General features: G+C 48.0%; 1 protein-coding gene across 3 annotated transcripts in view; it reads right to left on the reverse strand.

Annotated features, from left to right (window-relative positions):
- The window catches only part of PLXNB1 (plexin B1), an 80,469-nt gene that overhangs the window by 8,364 nt on the left and 51,767 nt on the right, over positions 1-20,338 (reverse strand). For all 3 annotated transcript variants that reach the window (XM_014946793.1, XM_014946794.1, XM_014946792.1), the window contains exons 9-31: positions 19,337-19,445; positions 19,135-19,243; positions 17,673-18,533; positions 17,124-17,249; positions 15,907-16,029; positions 14,952-15,045; positions 14,537-14,703; positions 13,350-13,501; positions 11,296-11,401; positions 10,100-10,236; positions 9,293-9,469; positions 8,931-9,099; positions 7,539-7,781; positions 6,190-6,366; positions 5,693-5,841; positions 5,221-5,321; positions 4,485-4,702; positions 4,103-4,281; positions 3,298-3,364; positions 2,569-2,715; positions 1,922-2,099; positions 948-1,051; positions 205-289 (exon numbers count right to left, since the gene is read on the reverse strand). In XM_014946793.1, the coding sequence (XP_014802279.1) occupies positions 205-289; positions 948-1,051; positions 1,922-2,099; positions 2,569-2,715; positions 3,298-3,364; positions 4,103-4,281; positions 4,485-4,702; positions 5,221-5,321; positions 5,693-5,841; positions 6,190-6,366; positions 7,539-7,781; positions 8,931-9,099; positions 9,293-9,469; positions 10,100-10,236; positions 11,296-11,401; positions 13,350-13,501; positions 14,537-14,703; positions 14,952-15,045; positions 15,907-16,029; positions 17,124-17,249; positions 17,673-18,533; positions 19,135-19,243; positions 19,337-19,445 (3,978 nt within the window). The remainder of the gene's footprint in view (positions 1-204; positions 290-947; positions 1,052-1,921; positions 2,100-2,568; positions 2,716-3,297; positions 3,365-4,102; positions 4,282-4,484; positions 4,703-5,220; positions 5,322-5,692; positions 5,842-6,189; positions 6,367-7,538; positions 7,782-8,930; positions 9,100-9,292; positions 9,470-10,099; positions 10,237-11,295; positions 11,402-13,349; positions 13,502-14,536; positions 14,704-14,951; positions 15,046-15,906; positions 16,030-17,123; positions 17,250-17,672; positions 18,534-19,134; positions 19,244-19,336; positions 19,446-20,338) is intronic.

The following is a 20,338-nucleotide window of genomic DNA, read 5'->3' on the forward strand; positions in this document are numbered from 1 at the left end:
CCTGGGTTTCCTCTGCTCTTACACTCTTCTGCTTTTTCCTCATCTCACCTGCCCAAGCTTTCAATTTTCTGACACTCCTACGAGGGTCCAAATCATGTATCAGCCTTCTGTAACAGCATAAAGCTGGGGATACAGCAAGAGACATGTCCCACTAACTCATAGGTGCTATAAAATCATTTTAGGAGAACAGAACATCAAACTCACTCTCTCCTGGGATGTAATCCTGATTCTCCCTATGGATGTGCTTGGTCAGGCGTGGGACCAGTGCTACTGTTGCTCCATCAGGCACCTGCACGCAAGCAAAAAATCAACATTCAAAACAAATGGCATGTTTCTCATCAGCAAAACAGCCAGGCACTTGTAGACCAAACCAGAATGTATTATAACTAGGAATATGGACAGAAACAGGGATTTTGGGATGCCATCAGTGTCTTTCCTGATGGTGGGAGAATCTTGTTTGTACCAATTAAAAAAAATGATGTGCAAAGTACAGTGAAGACAATAATACTCAGGGACTGAGGTCACTCACATCTATAAAAGGTTGCAGCAAGATATGACACATCGGTGCAAGGCAGTTAAAAACCCCCCTCTTTCCATTCCTAGAAGCTACTTCACAGATCAGTGCACCATCACCTACTCAGTGATCTGGACTGGAACATTAACAGATCCAGCACCGTCACCTTTCATTGCAACAGCCACAAGGCATGAACTTGTGCATCTCCTTCCAAGCTCTACACGCGCCCACGTCTCAGGTGCAGGTTAAGGAGGGGACTATGCTTCTTAAAGTCAGAGTGCAGGCCACAGCAGTCACTCCATCTGAATATGCTGCTGCTTTTCAGATATGCTGCACTTTTGACAGTGACCCACCAGGAGCCAGAGCCACAAACAGAGCATAAGTGTGTAGAAGATGAGAGGAGAAACAAGGCAATGGTAGGCTGAATTCTGACCTTGTAGTGCTGAAGAGTGTTGAGGCGCTTCCAAGTTCCTTGAACAACAGATGTCACATCCTCATCAGACAGTATCAGATGACCTGCCAGCCCCGATCTCCACTCTACAGCCATTAAGAGACACAGAAAATGAGAAGATAAACTATTAATTTGAGGCATCTCTGAAGTCTGCTGTGCTTCAACCTGGCTGACCCTGTTGCACACCCACTGAGCCTCCTCAACTTTTACCCATGCTATTTCAGAGACAACATAACCTGAGCAAGTGCCTGTAACAATGCTGAGTCCTGCAGTCACGGGACAGTCTCTGAGCACAGGGACAGGCAGGCCCATGGCCTCCCAGGTTCCACTCACCAAGTTCCTACAAATTCTGTCAGATTGGGACTCTTCAAGCAGGTGATTCAAACCACAAATATGCACCCACAGTCCTTACCAGCTACTATTCCCCCAGTACTTGCTCATCTATAGACGTCACCACTACTCGGCAACATCCGAAGAATGAAGAAGATGGAAAAACTGAGTGGTTTCTCTCACAATATAAGTCCTACCTTTCATTAACCAGCGTGGGCAAAGTCCTCCCTGACACACATTACTGAGGTGCTGCCACTGACTTCACTGGCTGGAAGAGCCAGTCTATGACTACAGCATCTCTGCATTGCTCTCAAATTGTCCTCCCCTCCTACACGTTCTCCATGCTTTTTTCTCCCTTGCCCAAGCCATTGCCATGGTCCAAGTCTGGCAAATAACACCATGAAATGGAAGGGGCTGGACCCAGCTGCTTCTTTCCCACCCCCTGCCCTCTTGCCATTAGCATCATTCCCGTGTCATGCCCTGTTGGGTCCAGCCAGAGTACAAGATCCTTGGTCAGTGGCTGTATGCACTTGGCAGAAAATAACAAACCTCTGTGGTGTGCACAGACAGCAACAACCACTCTTCCACTTCCTTACTGAGTTTTGGCACCAAGGCCTTCTGCTCACCGAGGTCCAGGGTGTCGGGGTCTGGTCGGTGACAGTATGGCGTCCCTTTGTAGATCTGGTCTAGGATTTTCTCCTTCACCTGCGTTATGGTGTCACAGTCTAGCACCTTGGCAGAAATCCCTTGGGAGTCCTCTGCACCTCCTGCAGCAACTCCTGCTTGCGTCAATGCATTTAACGTCTGGGGAAGAAAAGGTCACAGCCACTCAGCTGATAAGATTACATCTGACACATTTACACCTTAGATGGTTGGCATTAAGGTAAGGTAACAGCTAGTCCTTTCACTGGAAGAGTTTCAGCAAAGAAAACATCACAGATGTTAAAGACCATGTTCTCAATCTGGTGTCAAGAGCTGGAAGCCAGTTCGACAGCACTGGGCAGGGGCTTAGATGTGCCATCAGCAATTTCATCTCCTTACTTCAAGACACAGCACAGCACATACACCAGATTACTGTGGTGATGGCTCCTATCAGCCTAGGGCAAAAGTGCCTGATTTAGCAGAGCTCTTGCTCATCTGTGGAGTTGTGCTGCCAGGATAAACCAGGCTCCCAGGAGACAGTGGCAGGATGCTGCAGTTCTGCCTCAATAAGGGGAGCATTCAGCCCTGTTGCACTGAAGAGCCCAGAGGGAACAAACGGTTTGGTGCTTACCAGAGTCCGGTACTCCAGGTCCTCTCTCAAAAGGCGGTTGTCATTCAGGGTATATTTGGCTTTCCCTGTCACCCAGTCGACTGGCCCTTTGTCCACCTGGTGTTTGATTCCTCGAAACAGCATGTAAAGGGGCTCCCCAACAGAATCCTGGCACAGAAAGGAGGGAGTTTCACCTGAGAGAAATTCACCTTGCTCCTCCCAGCTCCTTCCCAAGGGTTTGGAAACACGGACACCCAAGCAGAGGAGGAGCAGGACTGAGGATACAGCAGCTAAGCCACAGCAGGCAAAACCAGAGCCGCTGCCGACAGCTCCTGCTCTGTGCACAGGGAAAGCAGCACAGCTCCACTACCAGGTGGATGTGCAAGACCAAGGCATTGCTCTGCCTCCGTGTCACTAATCTGAGAGACCCTCCTTGCCACCCCCTCTCCAGGAAAGGGATTAGATCAGAACCTGTCCTCCCCACGCACAGACCAGCCTATGGCCAGAGTGTCTCCAGATAACGGAGCTACACTGAGCCCTCCAGGATCTGGTGAGGCATCCTGGAAGCAAGGAGCACTATTAATGCTGATGTAAGGATCCCTGTCCCCAGTGAACAGCCCAGCTCTCATTCCCCACCTTGAAATACAGGATGACTCTGGCACTATTTCAGCTACAAGCGAGGCACAAAGCAAAGCCGTGGCCGTCTCCCCTCTTTTGGCCCCTCTACACCACAAAGGACAAAGAGCTCACCCTCACAAATGCATACAGGCAGATGGACATCCAGTTGGTTAACAGCTTCTCTACCACTGTTTCTGTCCTGAAAAAGAGCATGAGGTCGGTCACAGGAATATGGTGCAGAGCAGGGAGGGATTTGGAGATAAAGATCGCTTCCCTTGAGAAAAGAGCACACTAAATGATGATACAGGATCAAGGGAGAAGAATTAAAAAAAGGACTTTAGAGACCAGTCAAGTTAATGCTTTTAATATCACTTATTTGAGGCACTTTTCAGCCTGAAGGAGGCACCAAATTACAGTGGAGAGACAAGCAAGCAGGGCACAGAGAAAGCCTCTGGTAGGTCTCAAACAAGAGAAACTAGTTCAGATCAGAAGGATGGAAGACAGGAGGCTAATAGGGATCCAAACACAGAAGATATTTCAGTTTAGCTTCCAAACACGGCATGACTGTGAGCCCAGGGACCTCTGAAGAGCAAAGTGAGATTAGCAGACTTGGCAGAGCCCCAGTATCTGAACACAAGGAGAGAATTAAGGTACCGCAGCTTCAATAGAAGAGGAATTTGCGGTGGGCACCTCCAGCTTCCTACTCTTTTCACACCTTTCCTGCTGTATTTGTACCAATTGCTGACTGAAGAGAGGGTTATCATTGTTACTGCTCCCTCCCATTTGATTCATGTTGCCCGGACACACACTGGTCTTACAGCTGCAGCCCATGCCATGATGTTTTTCTACTCACAGGAGTTCAGAGCTTGCCAATGGGCAGAAATGCTCTGTCCCCTCAGGTATCTCACAGTGGGACCATGGCTGCTGGCTCACTCACCTCCGCAGCATCAGCTTGGGGTTCTTGGCCACGTACTGCTCCACAAGGTCATTCAGGAGTGTTTTGAGGATGTCAGTGAAGTACTCCAGCTTCCCATGCAGCGACACAGTGAGCAATGATGCTACATAGGCCCGGTCTCTTGGAGAGAAAGTGCGCTGGATTTCCAGAGTGTGGATGAACTGGTGGGGAGAGACATAAGCCAGTATGTAAATTTGCTGGAAACAAGGGAGTCACAGCTACTGGCTCTTGGAAGAAGTGGTGCTGCAAGGAGCTATTCAGGAATGAACGTTAACAGACACTGCCTGCTTCCTGCCACCAGCTGCCAGGGATGTAGCCCTGACCCCGACTTCAAAGCAGCTGCAAGCAGAGAGGAGGACATTACCTTGGTGAGGAAGAGCTTGCTGTTGAGCAGGTTGGAGAGCTGGACCAAGCCCTGCTCCACAGTTTGCCGCCGGCACTCAGGGATGTCCAGGTCCCTTTGCAGTGGTGACTCACGGTGGCCCGGGAAGAAAATGCGCTCTGCATAGGACTTGTAGTCCAAGAAGGGGATTCCTGTGCCCACCAGGTCACTTGTAAGGTCCATCATCTCAGTCATCAGGTCTGAGGGAAAGGAAATGCCCATGAGATTGATTACACGATCACACAACTGACGGTGCAGAACATGAGGTGAGTGCAGGAACCAGGGCCAGCAGGATAGGACTGAGGAAGATGAAGAATGTTTCCTGTCAGGAAGAGACACATTGAGGTCCCATTGCTAGAACATTTAAAACTAGACCAGGCACTGCGAGAAACCAGTAATTCAACTTGCACTACAGAAAGCCTGGGCTAGCTGTCTTTGAGATCTCTCCAAGTGTGCTGTCTAGATGTCTCTTCATCTGAGCCTGAAGGAAAAATGGGAGAATCACATGGGGTCTGTATAGATCACTGTGCTCTGAATTAAAGAGAAGAATTAGAAATGGAAGGATCTGGCTGTTTGTTTCAATGCACCAGTGCAGGATAAAATTATTGCCTGCTCTGAGCTACCCAAACAAGTACATAGGAATGGAAGAGATGTAGAGCTAACAGTGGCTCTTCAAGCTTCCCTGAAGCTGCAAGAACCTAGGAGCTCAGTGACTGACCTGTGAATTCCTTTTTGCATCTGTCCCGAACACTTGTTTCCAGGTTTTCCAGCTGGATTTGAACTTTCTTGTAGTCCCTCAGAGCCTGTTTGCTTTTCCTCCTGCAATAAGAAGCAGAATTGTTCCCAGTGGCTCTACCCCAGGGATTATCCTTGCCAACTGTTGTGTTGCTGCCAAAGACTCCAAGGCAATTGGTGCTGAGATGATTTCTTTGCAGGACACCAAACAGAGTTCTGTAAAGCAGATGTGTCTCTTGGAGCACCCATTAGGTGTGGGCTCCAAATGAACCACAGCACAGGCTGTGACCAGCAGGTGCAACATGCCTCACACATCCAACACCACCAGGGGCTCAGAATTTGGCACAAAATAAAGAAAACTGGGACCTTGTTCAGGCTTAAGATGTATGTGCTTGGCCACATCCACTGAATAATGTTGTAGAGCAACTTAAAGACCTCCTTACAGAGTTTCTAACCTGTATATGAAGACGATGACCAGAACAATCAGTGCCACAAAGGATGCACCAACACCCAGACCAATCTGTGCCTCCAGCGGGAAGGTGAGCTGGCTCTCTGTGTCGTACTGCACTCGGCCCAGGAGGAAGTTCAGGTTTCCCATCTGCACCTGTAAGAAAGCATGTGCCACGACGTCAGCTCAGAGCAGCAATGAAATGCAAAGCTACAGGGCTTCTCCAGAATGGGTGCAGGTGGCACACAGCTCTCTAGCAAAGCAGACCCACAGCACAGCTCCTGAACTCAGCTATACCATTTGCTTTCAGGCAACGTTTGACACGCAAGAGTACAGATGAGAACAGGAGCAGCTCCTTGTGACCCCTGGTACCTCCCCTGTCCACTACCAAGGCTTCTGCCTTTCCTCCACTTCCCATCCCACCCCACTCCCTGCCTCCACTGCTACTTCTTGCTTGCACTTCAACAAACAAGAGGATTTCTTTTGGTCCTGCCGATTTCCTACCGTGAACTCTGGGAGCAAGTCTGTGCCCTCCCGCTTCGTGCGGTGCCGCGGAGCTGGCTGCTCGGAGGGAGGCTCACAGTAGAGATGGTTCCTTGTTAGTGTCTTCACCACACAGATTCCTTCCCCAATCATGGCCATAACTTCATCCTTGGAAATAGCCAGATCTAGATTTTCCCCCTGGAACAGGTGTGGAACAGCACATCAAATTGGGGGAAAAAAAAAAAACCAACCCAACTCTGCATTTCCCTGGCTCCAGAAAAGATGGAGGAGATCAACACCATAGGATGAAAGCAGCCTTTTCTCTTCTTTTCTCTAAGCTCAAATCTGAACTGGTCTCAGAACTTCATTTTGTAAGCTACAAAACTGACTTGCATATGACATAGATTATAGCTTTAGGACCCGTACCATGCTGCCTAAGAACAGCTATATATAGCCTGTCTTCATAAGGCTTTTCAGCCACAGCACAACTAAACTTGACTCTTCACTCTGTTCTTATCTGCTACACAAATCTGCTTTAATTTTGGGGGATTAAGACTTTTTTTATTTTTTTTTAATAAAACCATGCTGACTAATGTTAATTACATTTTTATGTTTTAATGCTTTCTAAGCTGAATCCTGCAGGAGCACTTTCATGTTTTCGCCCAGAGCTCTGTCAGGGTACCCTGACAGGTTCGTAGATCAAGCTGCTTGCTCTTTGAAAGCTTGTGTCTTGTTAGTTCTCCTTCCCTCTTCTCAAATTCTCCAAGGTGCATTTAATACCAATGGCAGCAGTCTAGACATTTCTAGATTAGTACATCCTCACAGTTTTTACTCATATGTGAAAAAAGAGACAGTGGAGCATCTCACACTGCAGCCATTAACTTTACTAACGAGTAGTGCACTAGAAAGTACCATGGAAAAGAAATACCTCGGAGTGATTCTCCTGCCTCCACCTAGTAATAGGTCTTCCCTACTGCCAGGATTCTTTTACTCCTAAATTATTTCTAGAGGAATCTTAAGAAGTTATGAAAAAGGCAACAACTGAGGATAAGAAGTGGGTTTTATTTAGTACTAATAACTCAGATACAAATAGTTTACTAGGTTAAAAATAGAAAAGCATGGAAGTTTCCACAAGCCCTATGAAGGCCTTAACAATGATTTATGAGCTCAAGAGGCTCAAGAGGCTTTTTGATGCACTCTTTTCCCTCTTCTTACGTACTATTTCTCATAGGCCAAAGTAGATGTGCTGTGACTTGTAAACCTGTCAAATGCTTTAAAAACTTGGCTGCTGCCTGAGACCAATTTAAAACACTCAGGTTAGAAACAGCTTTGTCCGAGGAATATTATTTCCAGCTAGTTTTTTGTGTTACCTCCACAGAGATGACGCTTCCTGGCTTGTGACGATACGGTTTGGCAGGGTCTTCAGCATTCAATGGTTTTAGGATGGGGTTGACTTCATAAGAGAAAGGCATAGGATGCAATGAGTTGAAATCAAAGCTGAGGTTATCCAGAATAAATTCCAGCTTGATATGGACGCTCCGCAACAGCAGGTTAATGGCTGGAGTTTTGCACAGGATCAGGTAGGAGGAGTTAACGAGACACGGCTCTTCAAACTAAATGTGAAAGGCAGAAAAAAAGTGTCAGTAGTGAAACAGTAGTGCTTCTCCTGCAGCTTTGGAATGCTTCCCAACCCTGAGCAATGCAGGGCCAGTCTGCATTCCTCTCACCTGGAGCAATGCCAGAGGAACTTTGCTTAATGGTAGAGGAAAAAAAAAATAATCCAGTATCTGCGGAATTCCCCATGTTCCTCTAAAGAAAGTTTCCATAGCACTAGTTTTGTTGTAAGTACCTAAGTCTCAGCAGTGGGAATCAGCTCTGACATTCCCCCAGCAGCAAATTCCGTGGAGGCATCAGCTTTAGATCTCTCTGCTCTGACAGAACGGGACCAAAGACCTTCAATGCAAGGCTGATTTCCTGGCCTGAATGCTTCTGTGAAAGAAGTGGTCCTTCATCCGGTTGGATACATTTTATACATTTGGTGAAAGCATCAGAGTCAATGTTTTTTCCCCCTCTACAGCCACAAATGCCTTCCTAAGAACTTGGGTAAAACCAGCTGTTATTGATGCATATACATCAGGAGCATATTCTCGCAGTTTCTGCACAGGAAGCCCTGCATCATTTCCACTAATAACGCAAACCCTTCTTGTACTTTGGCTGCCAAATACCCTCTACCTCTGCAAATTCTGCTGCATGCTCTGTGACCTTGATGATCACATCAATACCTCTGCAGAGACCCATCCCAGGATGCTGGTAGCAGGAGAGCAGAAAATTTTTGTGGAACTGGTAATTTCACTCAACTCTACCTGGGTTTGTGTCTCAGAGTGAAAGAGAGCTCAGGGGGTACAGAGATGGACTAAACTATGCAAAAGGGAGAGTCCGGAGCACAGACACAGAGTCTGGAGCCACACGAGCTCTCTAGCTCAGCTGTAGATCTCCACACTGCTGCCCTGCTGTTTCTGCCCCACATCACAAGTCCTTCACCTCTTTAAGCAGAGACAGACCCAACTCATGGAAATGCCTGTGAAACGGCTTAAACCCTCAGTCCGGCAGAGAACATTTGCATTTAGCCAAGACTCTTGGTACAATCCAAGCAGATAACAGTAACTGGGGTTAAAAGCCCTAGGGACAGAAAGTCCACCTTTCCAGAGCAACACATCACCCCTTTTGCACCCTCAGATCCACTGAGAACGTTGCTGTGCTACCTGCTGGACACTGCACAGAGCATCCTCGGGGCACTCGGTGTCTGGGATGATTCTGCGCCATCGCCCCAGTCCTCGGCGCCGGCGTTCGGATGGAGAAACTGTAACTCGGATCTTTGGTTTCTGCACAACATCCAAGTTGTATCCATGAACTCTGAGCACTCTCCCTCCACTGAAAGAGAAAAATGGCTGATCTCACCACCATTACCTCATTCATTAGCTGTGTCTTGCCCATGCTCCCACCATTCTGCTTATGCTCGTTCCTACTAGGATGACTTCACTCCAAAGTGCAACTCAGATGCCATTGGGGCTGCAGTACCTGCCTCAGCACACAGCCCTGGGGAAAGTGCCCTTGGTCTTTCTACCTGAGGAAGCTTTTAGGTGGCTCTGCGAAAGTGATGTTGGGATCCAGAGTATATCTGAAGAGGGATCCTTCCAGTCTCCGCTCTTGGTCCCCATATTTGATAGTGACTGGGAGTTCTGCAGACACGTTGCTGGGACTTGTCTGGCATGTCAGCTGATCCTCTGTCATCTCAGAGAGGCTTTGAAGAGACAGAAGAGAGACAAAGGGATTAACACAGCCACTGCAGAGACAGATTTTATAGTACTATGCCTTACTTTTTGCAGACAGGCTGAAAACCTCTTCTGGTATTTTCCTAAATTTAATGCTGAAAGGTCTTGTGCCTTATCCAAGCAATGATCACTGGGAAGTTGTCAGTGAGCAGCATGTGGACAAAAAGGTACCTCCACTGCCCAGACTGAAGAGACTGGAAGTGTGCTACCAAGGCATGTGCACCTTCTCACCAGCAGTGCTGTCAGGTGTACGTGTCCCAGGATGCAAGAGAACAAGCAACTCTTAGTGTTAGTCTTCAGAAGCCAGCTGCATTTCCCCATCAGCAAAAGCAGAGCTGTCAGGATGGGGTATAATCCTGTCAAGAGACAGGCAGAACAGAGGCCAGGGAGCACCGTTCACATTCAGGGAATGTGGGCAGGAATGCAAGATGGTTGAGGTTGCTGCCATGACCCTCAAGGGAAGGATCTCCTGGCACACAGAGGAGAGCAGAGCTCCAACAGCCTGTGCCAAGGGCTGAGCCAGGCAGCATCACGCCCTGCAGGGCTCTGGGGGGGACTCAAGGCAGCACACGGCCAGCACATCAGCAGGCTGATCTTACATGTGGCAAGGGAGGTCTCCAAGCAGGACACTGATCTCATTAGGATGCCCCGTCAGCAGCTTTGAGCCCAGAAGGGTAAGGCAAGTTCCTCCTGCTTTGGGGCCCTGAGTTGGAACAATGGATTTCAGCTCTGGGTTCTAGAAGGAGGAGAAAAAAAAAAAAGTAGTAAAAAAAAAATAGAAAGCCAGTGAATGACATGGACCTTAAAAGATAAGGTAAGGAAAGAAAACAGCAGAACATGCTCAGTGACTTCAGTGCTCTGAGAATAGAAGCTATAGATCCCAATGAGGGGCAGGCCTCAGCTAGGCTCCAGCAGCCACCTTACGGAGCAGAGGAAACAGAGGAGGGATCAATCACACCAGCAAGAACCACGAATTGGGGGCCAGCCTCTCCACAGGCTGCAAAAGGCAGATGGATGCTGCAAACAGCAGAGCTGTGAGCCTCACACACAAATCCTAGGATTAACAGTTCAAAGGGATTGTTCAGATCAGTAACTGGATTAATAACTCAGGTTAGGAAAAAACAAGGTAGCAAATAAATTGTTCTGTTTGTCTAGTAGATGAGGAGATTACCAACAGGGAGCCCTAAGAATTTGTGTTGAGACCTGTGCTGTTAAACATACTGTAGGTGATCTGGAAAGGGGAAATGAAATTTGGCAAATTATTCAGAGTAACAAAAACTTAGTACCACCACTGAGGAACCGCAGCAAAATTTAGAGGAACTGGGCAGAGTGGCACAAGTAAGTCACAAGTATCATGCTGATAAATGCATGAAGCGAGGAGAAGCAGGGAAACTACAGCAAAAAACCAACCCAACCACATGTACACAGTTGTGAGTTTCAAAATAGCTCCTGCCTGTTCAAGAGTACTGCATTTTTCCTCTTTCTTTAAGTATTTAATAGTTACCATTGTTAAAAAAAATATTTTAAAAAAATCACTAGACTACAGAATCTTTAGTATTACTCAGTACAGCTATTCTTATACTCTAAAGGGGGGGGGGAAAGGAAAAAAAAACCCAACCCAACCCCCAAACCCAAAAGAAACTCCCAAAAACACCACACAACACAAAGACCAGAAAAATCAGATAAAAATGCCAGCAGCAAGTGCCTGGTAGAGTCCTCTAAGTTCATGCAATAGACAGCCATTCAGCTACTGGAAGAACAGGGAGAGGTATTAAAGAAGCAATAGTTATGTTACCTGATAAGTGAAAATCTGCCCAGAAACTCCACGTCCTCCTCCAGGCACTTCCACCACGATGTGCCCGGATCTCTCTGTCCAGCTCCCGCCAGTGACACATACGATACTGCAGGGCAATCCAAGAACAGTGTCACACCGTGGAAGAGCAGATCAGCTGTATCCATTGCATCATGTCCTAAAACCATCTAGCAACCACAGCTCCCTTCTTTCAGCCTTATCACACACTTGGAATATACAACCAAACATTGAGAAATACCTTTAAGAGCTGGAGCAGGTGCAGCAGGAAAAAGCAAGGGGTAGTTCTAAACAGGCTCATCTCACCCAAGATTATTCTTTCTGGGACAGATAGGATGAAGCTCACTGTATCACAGGAACATGAAGAGTCCAAGAACTCTGCTATTGTCCAGACCTGATCAAATCAGTCACATCTGGAGTGACCCCAGGCTAACAGTGGTCAATCCACACATCAGCACTGTGTCTGATGCAGAAGAAAACTCAGCCAGTGGCCTCTGGGACCAGCCAGTTCCCCTGCTCTGCACCATCCATTCTTCCCAGCCCTTTTTCCAGCCATAATTTGGTATGGGAGATGCGGACAAGGTGAAAAGTCAGGTTGTACTTAGAACAGGGTAGGAAGGAATCCCATGTTACAGCACTGATTTGCTACCAGAAAAACTGCTCTGCAGGAGACTTGCCAGCCTTTCTACACAGCATGAGCTTCATTTCATCTGGGCCTCGCTCAGGAGTGGGTTCCAGCTTTCACTGAATTTCACTGAATTTTTAAGAGTTGGAAGGGACCATAGAGATCATCTAGTCCAAGGTTCACAGCTATATTCCCTCAACCAAAAAGGCTCAGCAATTTGAACTCAGGCAGTGCAGTCCCAAGCCAGGACCCTGTGATGCCAGGTGATTTACAGATACAGAACAAAGACAGTGCTAACTCCAGAGAGATTATGCTCTAATTCTAGGATGAAAACAGAAAGCAGATGGATCCAGACAAACAAGGTGCACAGACAGGACAACACTGCTCAACACAGCAGGCCATTTCCCAGCAGGATCTTACCTGGCTCCCAGGGGGAAGGGTGCTACAACTGCTGCTACCATGGGATGGAAAAATGGGTTTGCGATAGCTCTGATGAGAGGTTACTCACAATTGCTCTCCTCTTCTCCTGATGGTCGCTTGGATCCTCTCCCTGCCTTGTCCATGGCTCCCACCTACCTGCTCTGCCACAGCCCAACCACACCAATATTCTTTTTTCCTTGCTTCCTAGCTGGGTGACACCTCTCAACACCCAGCTACACTGCTTTCTTACATGGTCCTGCCCTGGCCAGACACACCAGCTCTCCAGTTCTCTATCACTTACATTAGCTGGATTCAGCAGGAGAGGTCTTTCTGCTTCTCATCCTCCTCCTAGACACTACTTTTACAAGTATTGTGTGACCTGCCAGGCACTCCTCGCCACCAGAAGAGTGGCGCAGTGCCCACCAGGACTCCCTGGTCTGTCCCTGCTAGAGAGGGTCCTTTCATTGGGTTTGTTCTGGGAGGTGGAATTTTGGCTGGCAAGTGAAGAATGACAGTCTAGGGATGTGCCCACATAAGCAGAGGCAAGAATCTGTGCTGTACCTCCAACCACACATTCCCATCCTCACTCTGTCTTAACGTGGTCAGGAGATTTTCTGTTTTCCTAGCAGTGTCACTTGCACAAGCCATGTCCTTTGTTTTTTTTGAAATCACGCTGTGGCTGGGAGAGACACCCATGAATCTGCATGGTTCTGAGCCTGTGACTCCCCGATCTAACTAGCCTGCAGGCTCTGTACTGCCAGCACGGTCAGTCTACAGCAGCACTGTTTGGCCATCGCCTTGAACACAACCTTATCTCTCTAAGGTCATTGCCCAAGTAACTAATCAGACAGCAACCTTACTCTGGGGCACTCCCTGGGGAATGGGCAAGGCTCAATATCTGCTACAGCAAAGGCAATGACATCTCAGGCTGGTGTCAGCAGCCAGGGGAAAAGCCAGCGCCTGCCTCTGGGAGGAGGTTTCACAGATACTCTACCTGCTAGAGATCTCATACTCTTGAGCATCTACGGCACAGGGAATTCCTGCAACAGTGACAGTTTCTGCAATGTCTTGATGTTTCTGCCCGAGGTTTGAGCCAGTGATGGTGATTCTAGTGCCACCTTCCACTGGTCCAGACAGGGGGTACACCTGCAAAGACATCCGCGCATGTGTAAATGTCACAGTATCCTCTGCAGTTTGGCAACTGATCTACAGCACAGGGCCCTTCAGCTGCCCCACTACAAACTGCCTGGTTGGGTCACTGCTCTGGATTCCTTTTACTGGCTTGGACTAGTACCAGGTTGCACTTTCATCAGAAGAACACACCAGTAGAAGCCTTCTTTCCCATACCTCGCTGTTGCCAGCAGTCCCTCCCCAGAGGTGATAATCCATTAGAGACTTCTAAGGCAAGGACTGCCCTGCTTTGCCTTCTCATCAACATGCTGACCGCGCCACAGGGCATTTCTGCTGAAGGGTGGGAGTGCACAAGCCAATACATGTTACGAGTATTGAAGCAGCAAGCACCATTCCCCCCTCGGCAGCAGTACGACAATGAATTGCATGCTGCACAAACGGCAAAGCTCTGTCCCTGAGCAGCATCCAGGATAAACTCAGACAAGATGCAGCACGTGGATGTTGTGTGCCACTGGAGGGAGGACAAGCTGACAGCAAAAGGGACACATGGCTACAGACACTTGTCATGTGGCAGTTAGCAAGAAACATTTAAAATAAACAGACAAATATAATTAATTCCAGTAACCTGTCATGCTTTTCCCTTCCTTGCTGTGCTGTTATCATTAGGCTTTGCCCTCCTTTGCCCCAGGCTCAGTTGGGCCAACCTGTTTCAGGGTCTGGCTCGGGACACTTGGAGGATCCAACCTGTGGACCCTTTCCCAGCTCCTGAATGATTCTGCTCCTTCTGGCGTGCCAGTTTCAGCTCGCATGAGATACAAATACATCTTTCCCCGCTGTCCTCTATCAGCAAACTGAAAGCCTAGCACAGAAGTCTAGCATCCTCACAACACCGCGGCATCACAGTAGAATAGGACTAGCTTGCTCTTCAGATGGCCAATGTATTATTGAGCTGCACTGTTCGCACTGTGAGTTCACAGCCCTTGGATTTCAGCTGGAGAATGGAGCCCTCCTTGCCCCAGGTGCAGAATTACTAGTGAGCAAGTTACTCACAGAGTGAATGAGAGGTGCCGGACACAGGTCTTCTATCTCTTCCTTGCAGGAGCCCCTGAAGATACAGCTGGGGTTGTCACCTCCACACCACACACAGTTGTACTTTGAGTCAGCTGTTTGGCAGCGGCTGCAGTCACCGTGTCCCACAGAGCAGTTGTAAAAAGTCACTGAAAAGGAGAAAAAAATCAGAGGCATCTGCAAACACCGCCTAGAGCACAGAATAATCCAACAACTTGGCATCTTGCACAGAACCCTTTCCTCCTCTCTCCCCTGTGACAAATAACAGAAATGAGGCTGTTTTCCTTAGTTTCCCTGTGACAGGACTACTGCAGATGCAAAAAGCCTCATTTGAGGATTTCTCAATTTTCTTCCACCTCATCTGCTGTATTTCTAATGGGAGGTGTTGCACTCTTACCGTGAAGATCTGCAGCACTGTCCACTCGAAGGTGTCGCTGCCTCTGCACAAACACCACAGCGTTGAATTCGAGTTGAGGTGCCGTGTAACTGTACTGCAAAGACAAAGACCATCAAGACAAAGGACTTAATAGAGGCACAAACAGGCCAGCTGAAGAGGCAAAACGCATCAGCATCCATCCTGTAGACCACACCAGCACGTACAGCCTATACAGAGCTTCCTGAGAATGCAGACAAGAGGGTGTTATCTGGGGCAGTGGCAGCACAGGCCTCTCCTCACTGGTTCACACAGTCACAGTTCTGCTCTATTCCTATCTACAAGTCACCTGCTCAAAAAACTGCTCAAGCTGGCATTTCTGCAATTTCAGTAGAGCTGATGATGTAGGATTACAATCGGTCTGTAGCGCTCGTATGCACAAGAACCTGTGTTGTTCCACTCCCTTAACTATAGGAGTTTGCGAACTAAAACTAGTGACTCTGCTTGCAAATCTTGCCCTAAGTAAAATGCACACACCATCCAGAAACATACATGGCTGTTTTAATTTTGCCTGTTAATCTTACAATCCACAGGCCAGCTTCCACCACTAAGAACAAAATATTAATATCATTTTTCTTTTCACAAAAAAACAACCATCACAGAAGAAGTCACGATTCAGAGAATCATGAACAGGAGTCCCTCGAGATAAAGCAGAAGTGGCATTGTCCTGGCAGGTTACAATGAGTGGTGATTCAGAGACAGCACCATCCTGTACAACAGCAAATGCAGCAACACAATCCTTGTGCAAGTGGAAGATACCAGTACTGCCAGGCAGCAACAGCACTGATGAGGCCCCAAAGTGCCAAATATTCTAGAAATATTTTTGAAAAATATACTCTTTTCCCCAAAGAGCTTGCCTTCCAGCCTGCTGTTTTGCTGAGTGTGAATTCTGAAATGGCATCGTATTCCAAGCACTCACCTGGTTCATCTGGCAGGTGATATAACAGAGGGACTGGTTTGTTTCTTCTCCTTCCACATAAGCCTCCATCACCACTGTTTTCCCCTCCAAATTCAGGACACACTCATAGTCCCACTGCTGGTCCTGCAGAGAAGATACACATGGCACCATTTCTCAACTACATGGAGTGTCCTGCTACACGACAGAGTGCTCCTGCCTCTCCAATGCAGTAACCTTTTACCAAGCCACTTACTGTGCAAGCAGTGAGCTCCTCTCATGCCCTTCCATATGCCAGTTTATGCTATATTCAAGGGCTCTCTATGCTGTCACTGCCTCCATGTATGAAAGGTAAACCAATACAAAACAAAACACGTAGAAGGGAGCACGCACATGTCAGTGTGGGGAGAACTCGGTACAGGAGGAGGCATCAAAGGAAAAACAGTGGGACTGTGAAGCTCAGCCTGTATGTGTCTGTGAAACACTAGCTTGGAAATGAAAAGTAGAGTGCACAGATTAGGGCAGTCCACCTCAAAAAACACTAAGTGTATTTTTCTTCTCTCTCTCTCTCTCTCGTGTAAATCTTCCACTGAATTTCTTAGACACTTCATGTAAAAAAGATGGATATGCATCTGTAACCAGCTCTGCTTCTCTGAGCAGTGCAGTTTATCAGGTTTAATGTATAAAGTAACAATTAGTCTGTGGGCTGCATGTTGTGAGGTGGTTGTTTGTAAAAGGTTACTAAATCAGTCTTGTGTCTTGAGAAGCAAAGAGAATTTTTATCAGAGGCACACCCAAGAAACATAGCTCTCAAGGGTGGTTTTCCCCATTGAAGAAGTTTCAGGTAGGACAGGAACAGCCACATTAACATGAGCACACCAGAAAGGAAAGGGAACAGATGACTTATCTTTAGCTTATGGAGACACAAACAATCAGCAGAGATTCAGCAGGAAGTTATTCTGGGAACTACCATCTACAGTGCAGCACAGGTGCCACCTAATCCAAACGCATGCAGATCTTCTCCAGCAGGTCGGTGCACACCTGTACTCCCCTTTCTCTGAGCAACCTTCTACCCACCAATAATATTCACAGAAGTAGGTCATTTCCTCTGCAAACAGGGGAAACCTAAGCAGAGCCACAACTGTGTCTTACATGTATCTCCAGCAGCCCAGTGGACAGGTTGCCCAAACAGTGCTCTGGATTAATACAGTTTCTCAGTGCTGATGGCATTGGCTGACTACCTGATAGAGGTGGAAGTTCTTTCCCAGCAGGGTTATCTTCCTTGCCACATTGACTGGAAACAGCGAAGATCCCTGGATTCCCTGCACACAGGGACACGCATCTGGACCCCAGATAAGCTCTTCATTCTGAAAACAAACACAAGTCTTCAGAGAAAGAGAACTCCATGGCTCCGGTACAGGAAATCAAAGCTGAACATGCTAACAGAGAAACAAGACCTGCCTGAACGAAGACATGGCTGTGCTTCCTTCTCACAAAGTTACAAGGAAGCAATGCAAGAGCCCAAAGAGGCAAAAAGCAGAAAGCTGTGAATATGCTGGACATCACAGCAGCTGCCACCTTCAGGCCAGCAGCATTTCTACAAGACCTGAGAATCTCACACACATTTTTCTTCCTCAGGCTGCTGCTTCTCTCTCTGCACATTACAGCACGCAGCTTCTACACTCTCAAAGGGCACAGCCTCTCCTGTGTGCTGAAATACTAGACCAGCAATCTGTATGCTTCAAAGTGTTACAGCCTTGGACTGTGAATTCCAAAGCCCAACAACTTACCTCCTCCCAAAACTCAGGGGCATCGTACTGATAGTCGAGGTCAGGGTGGAGGATTCTGGGAAAGTCAGGGACATCCCTCTCTGAAGAATCGCCATCACCCGACAGAAGAGTAGAAGCAGAGAAGGGTGATGTCTCATTCTCAGCCTGCAGCAAATCCATCCAGTCCTCTGTGTCCTGGAGCTCAGTGCCTTCCTCCAGCAGCCAGTCTGGGGGAGCTGACGGTGGGAGCTCTGAAGCAGGTAGCTCAGTTCTCAGCAATCTGGGAGAGTCATCGGAGGCAGCAGGGTCCCCTGGCACCTGGCTGGGAGTTTGGGGAGATGGGCTGGCAGATGTCAGTGCCTCTGTGGTAGGTAAAGGACTTGGAGGCCACTTGAAACTGGTGACATGAGGGGATGGTGTTACTGCTGCAGCAAAGGTGTGCAGAGGGCTACCCACTAGGGTGGTGGGTGGGTCGGTGTGCCCTGGCTCCTGGGCAGTGGCTGGCCCTTCAGTGGGCAACACTGCATGATCCATGTTTTTGGATGGGCTGGTGAGGACAGATGCAGCCGGAGAAGTTGTCTCTAGCACAGTGACAGCAGGTTTGTCTGCTGGTGGTGGTAGAGGAGATTCTGTGATGGCCTGGAGAGAGGCTGCTTCGGTTGAGAGAGTCAGGTACGTATAGCTGAGGACTTCTGTAGGCTCAGTTGTCACATCTGAGGTTGCAGAGAGTGTGACGTGGTTGGGCTCTGTGGGGGGCACAGTGCTCGGTACCACACGCATGGGGGGAGTGATGGGTTTTGTGGTTGCAGTTGGGGCTGTGGTAGAGGACTTGGTGAGGGGAGCTGCTGAAGAAGGAAACACACTTGAGGTTGTGATCTGAGCCTAGAATAAAAAAAACACGGGGAGGTGAGAAGAGAGAAAAACAAAACAGAATAAAACTCAAGCAGAAAACCACTCCACATTACTTCCCGTAGCAGTGTTCACAAGAGGCTGCTTCACCCTCTGGGTTTCAATGAGAGCTAGATCTCAGACCACCTTGGCTTGGGATGGGGCTGGGGAATGCTCACGGTGCAGAAGATCAGCAACATTCCCTCTTCCCACAGATGCCTGCACTCAGAGGGAGGGTTGCCTGCCTTCATCCCCCACAAAACTGCACGGTCACCTGTGGCAGCCACAAACCAGGAATCTGTTCCACCTTCCTACTCACAGCCTCCCTGCCAGCTTGCTCTTGCCTCTTGCTTTGCAAACACAGGCCGGATAACCCCAGGAGAAGGGTGACCTGATGGCATTTCCCCAGAAACCTAAGAAGGCCCTGTAACATCAGGGACACAGAGCCCTGTGTCGCAGCAAGGGGAGGCTTTGCTCCAACAGCTCACCTCCTTCCTCGATGTGACCGGCAGCTGCTATTTTACCTGAGAAGGGATCTGACTCACTGCAACTCACTGAGGCTGTTAGAGCACATAGCACCGAGCAGGAGACGCACCCTTTCATTGTAGATAATGGTTCCTTCCTCACAGGCTGCTTTGTGGGTGCAGAGGTGCTGCTGGATGCACCAGTTACATCCCCAGAGACTGCTCACGCACTTCTGGCACCTGGAACAACGAGAGAAAAGCAGCTGCTAAGACAAGCCAGGAAGGGACAGCCACCCTCTCTATAACTACAGACAAGAAAAAGCAGGTGCTCACGGTGCCGATTTCCACAGCAGGGCCACTGCAGCACAGTCATAGAAAGAGAAGTCCACAGAAGCAATGAAGATGTCATGGAAACGCACTACGAGCTTTATGGTGACATGATCTGAAAATGAAAATAAAAATTTCTTAGAAATGGAGCCACTGTAAGTCTGCCATACTGTTAAGAGACACAGCTTGCTTTTGGAAAGACACTCTCAAACCCAGAGACAGATTCCCTTCCATGCTTCTAGCATCTCAATCACTGGATTATCCTACGGACACTAAAAACAGGTCAGACAAGTTTGTCAGGAGTAGTTTATGACAGCTCTTGCCAACCCATGGGAAAGAAGACTAGATTGAAGATCCCTCCATCTTTATCTGCTATAATTCCACTGTCATCTCTGTATTAGAGGAAGACGTAACATCCCAGGCTCAAAGCTGATTGTCTTCCTTTGTCATCCAAAGGAAAACCAAACCCTTAGAACTGACATGCCCTTCACACACTGCCTTCACCTTGAGAGTTTTGTTCTATGTCCAGACTAAGAAGTGAGTCAGTGAGGAGGTTTACAAGACTTGTAATCTCACTTGCAATGACTGAAGGTTTAACTGCTTTAAACCCAGGTCTCACATCAACTACAAGCCCCAGGGTAGCCCAATTCTCTTTGGGAAGAGACTATTGCTGCTTTCTGATAGACCACACAGCTGCAGAGATGGTCAAAACTTACTGCAGCTGATAGCACGAGCCTGAAGGAGGTATTTTGCATATGACAGTACTAAAACAGCTAATTAATCTTGTTCCAGACAAATGCCCCCAATCCTAGAGTTGGGTATTAGTTCTCCAAATAATAGGAACATATTGCATGCTCTGCTCAACTCCAGGAGCTGCCACTTCTCCACGACAGTTTGCTATAAAAATGAGTAACAAGAAGCTTGTCCATCGTTCCTCTCACAGAATTCAGACCTCCTCTTGCAAGCATGCTCTATTCACAACAAAACAATTAACTTGTCTGGTGAAGG

Source organism: Calidris pugnax, unplaced genomic scaffold (assembly GCF_001431845.1).
Source record: "Calidris pugnax isolate Ruff unplaced genomic scaffold, ASM143184v1 scaffold81, whole genome shotgun sequence".
Taxonomy (NCBI): Eukaryota; Metazoa; Chordata; class Aves; order Charadriiformes; family Scolopacidae; genus Calidris; species Calidris pugnax.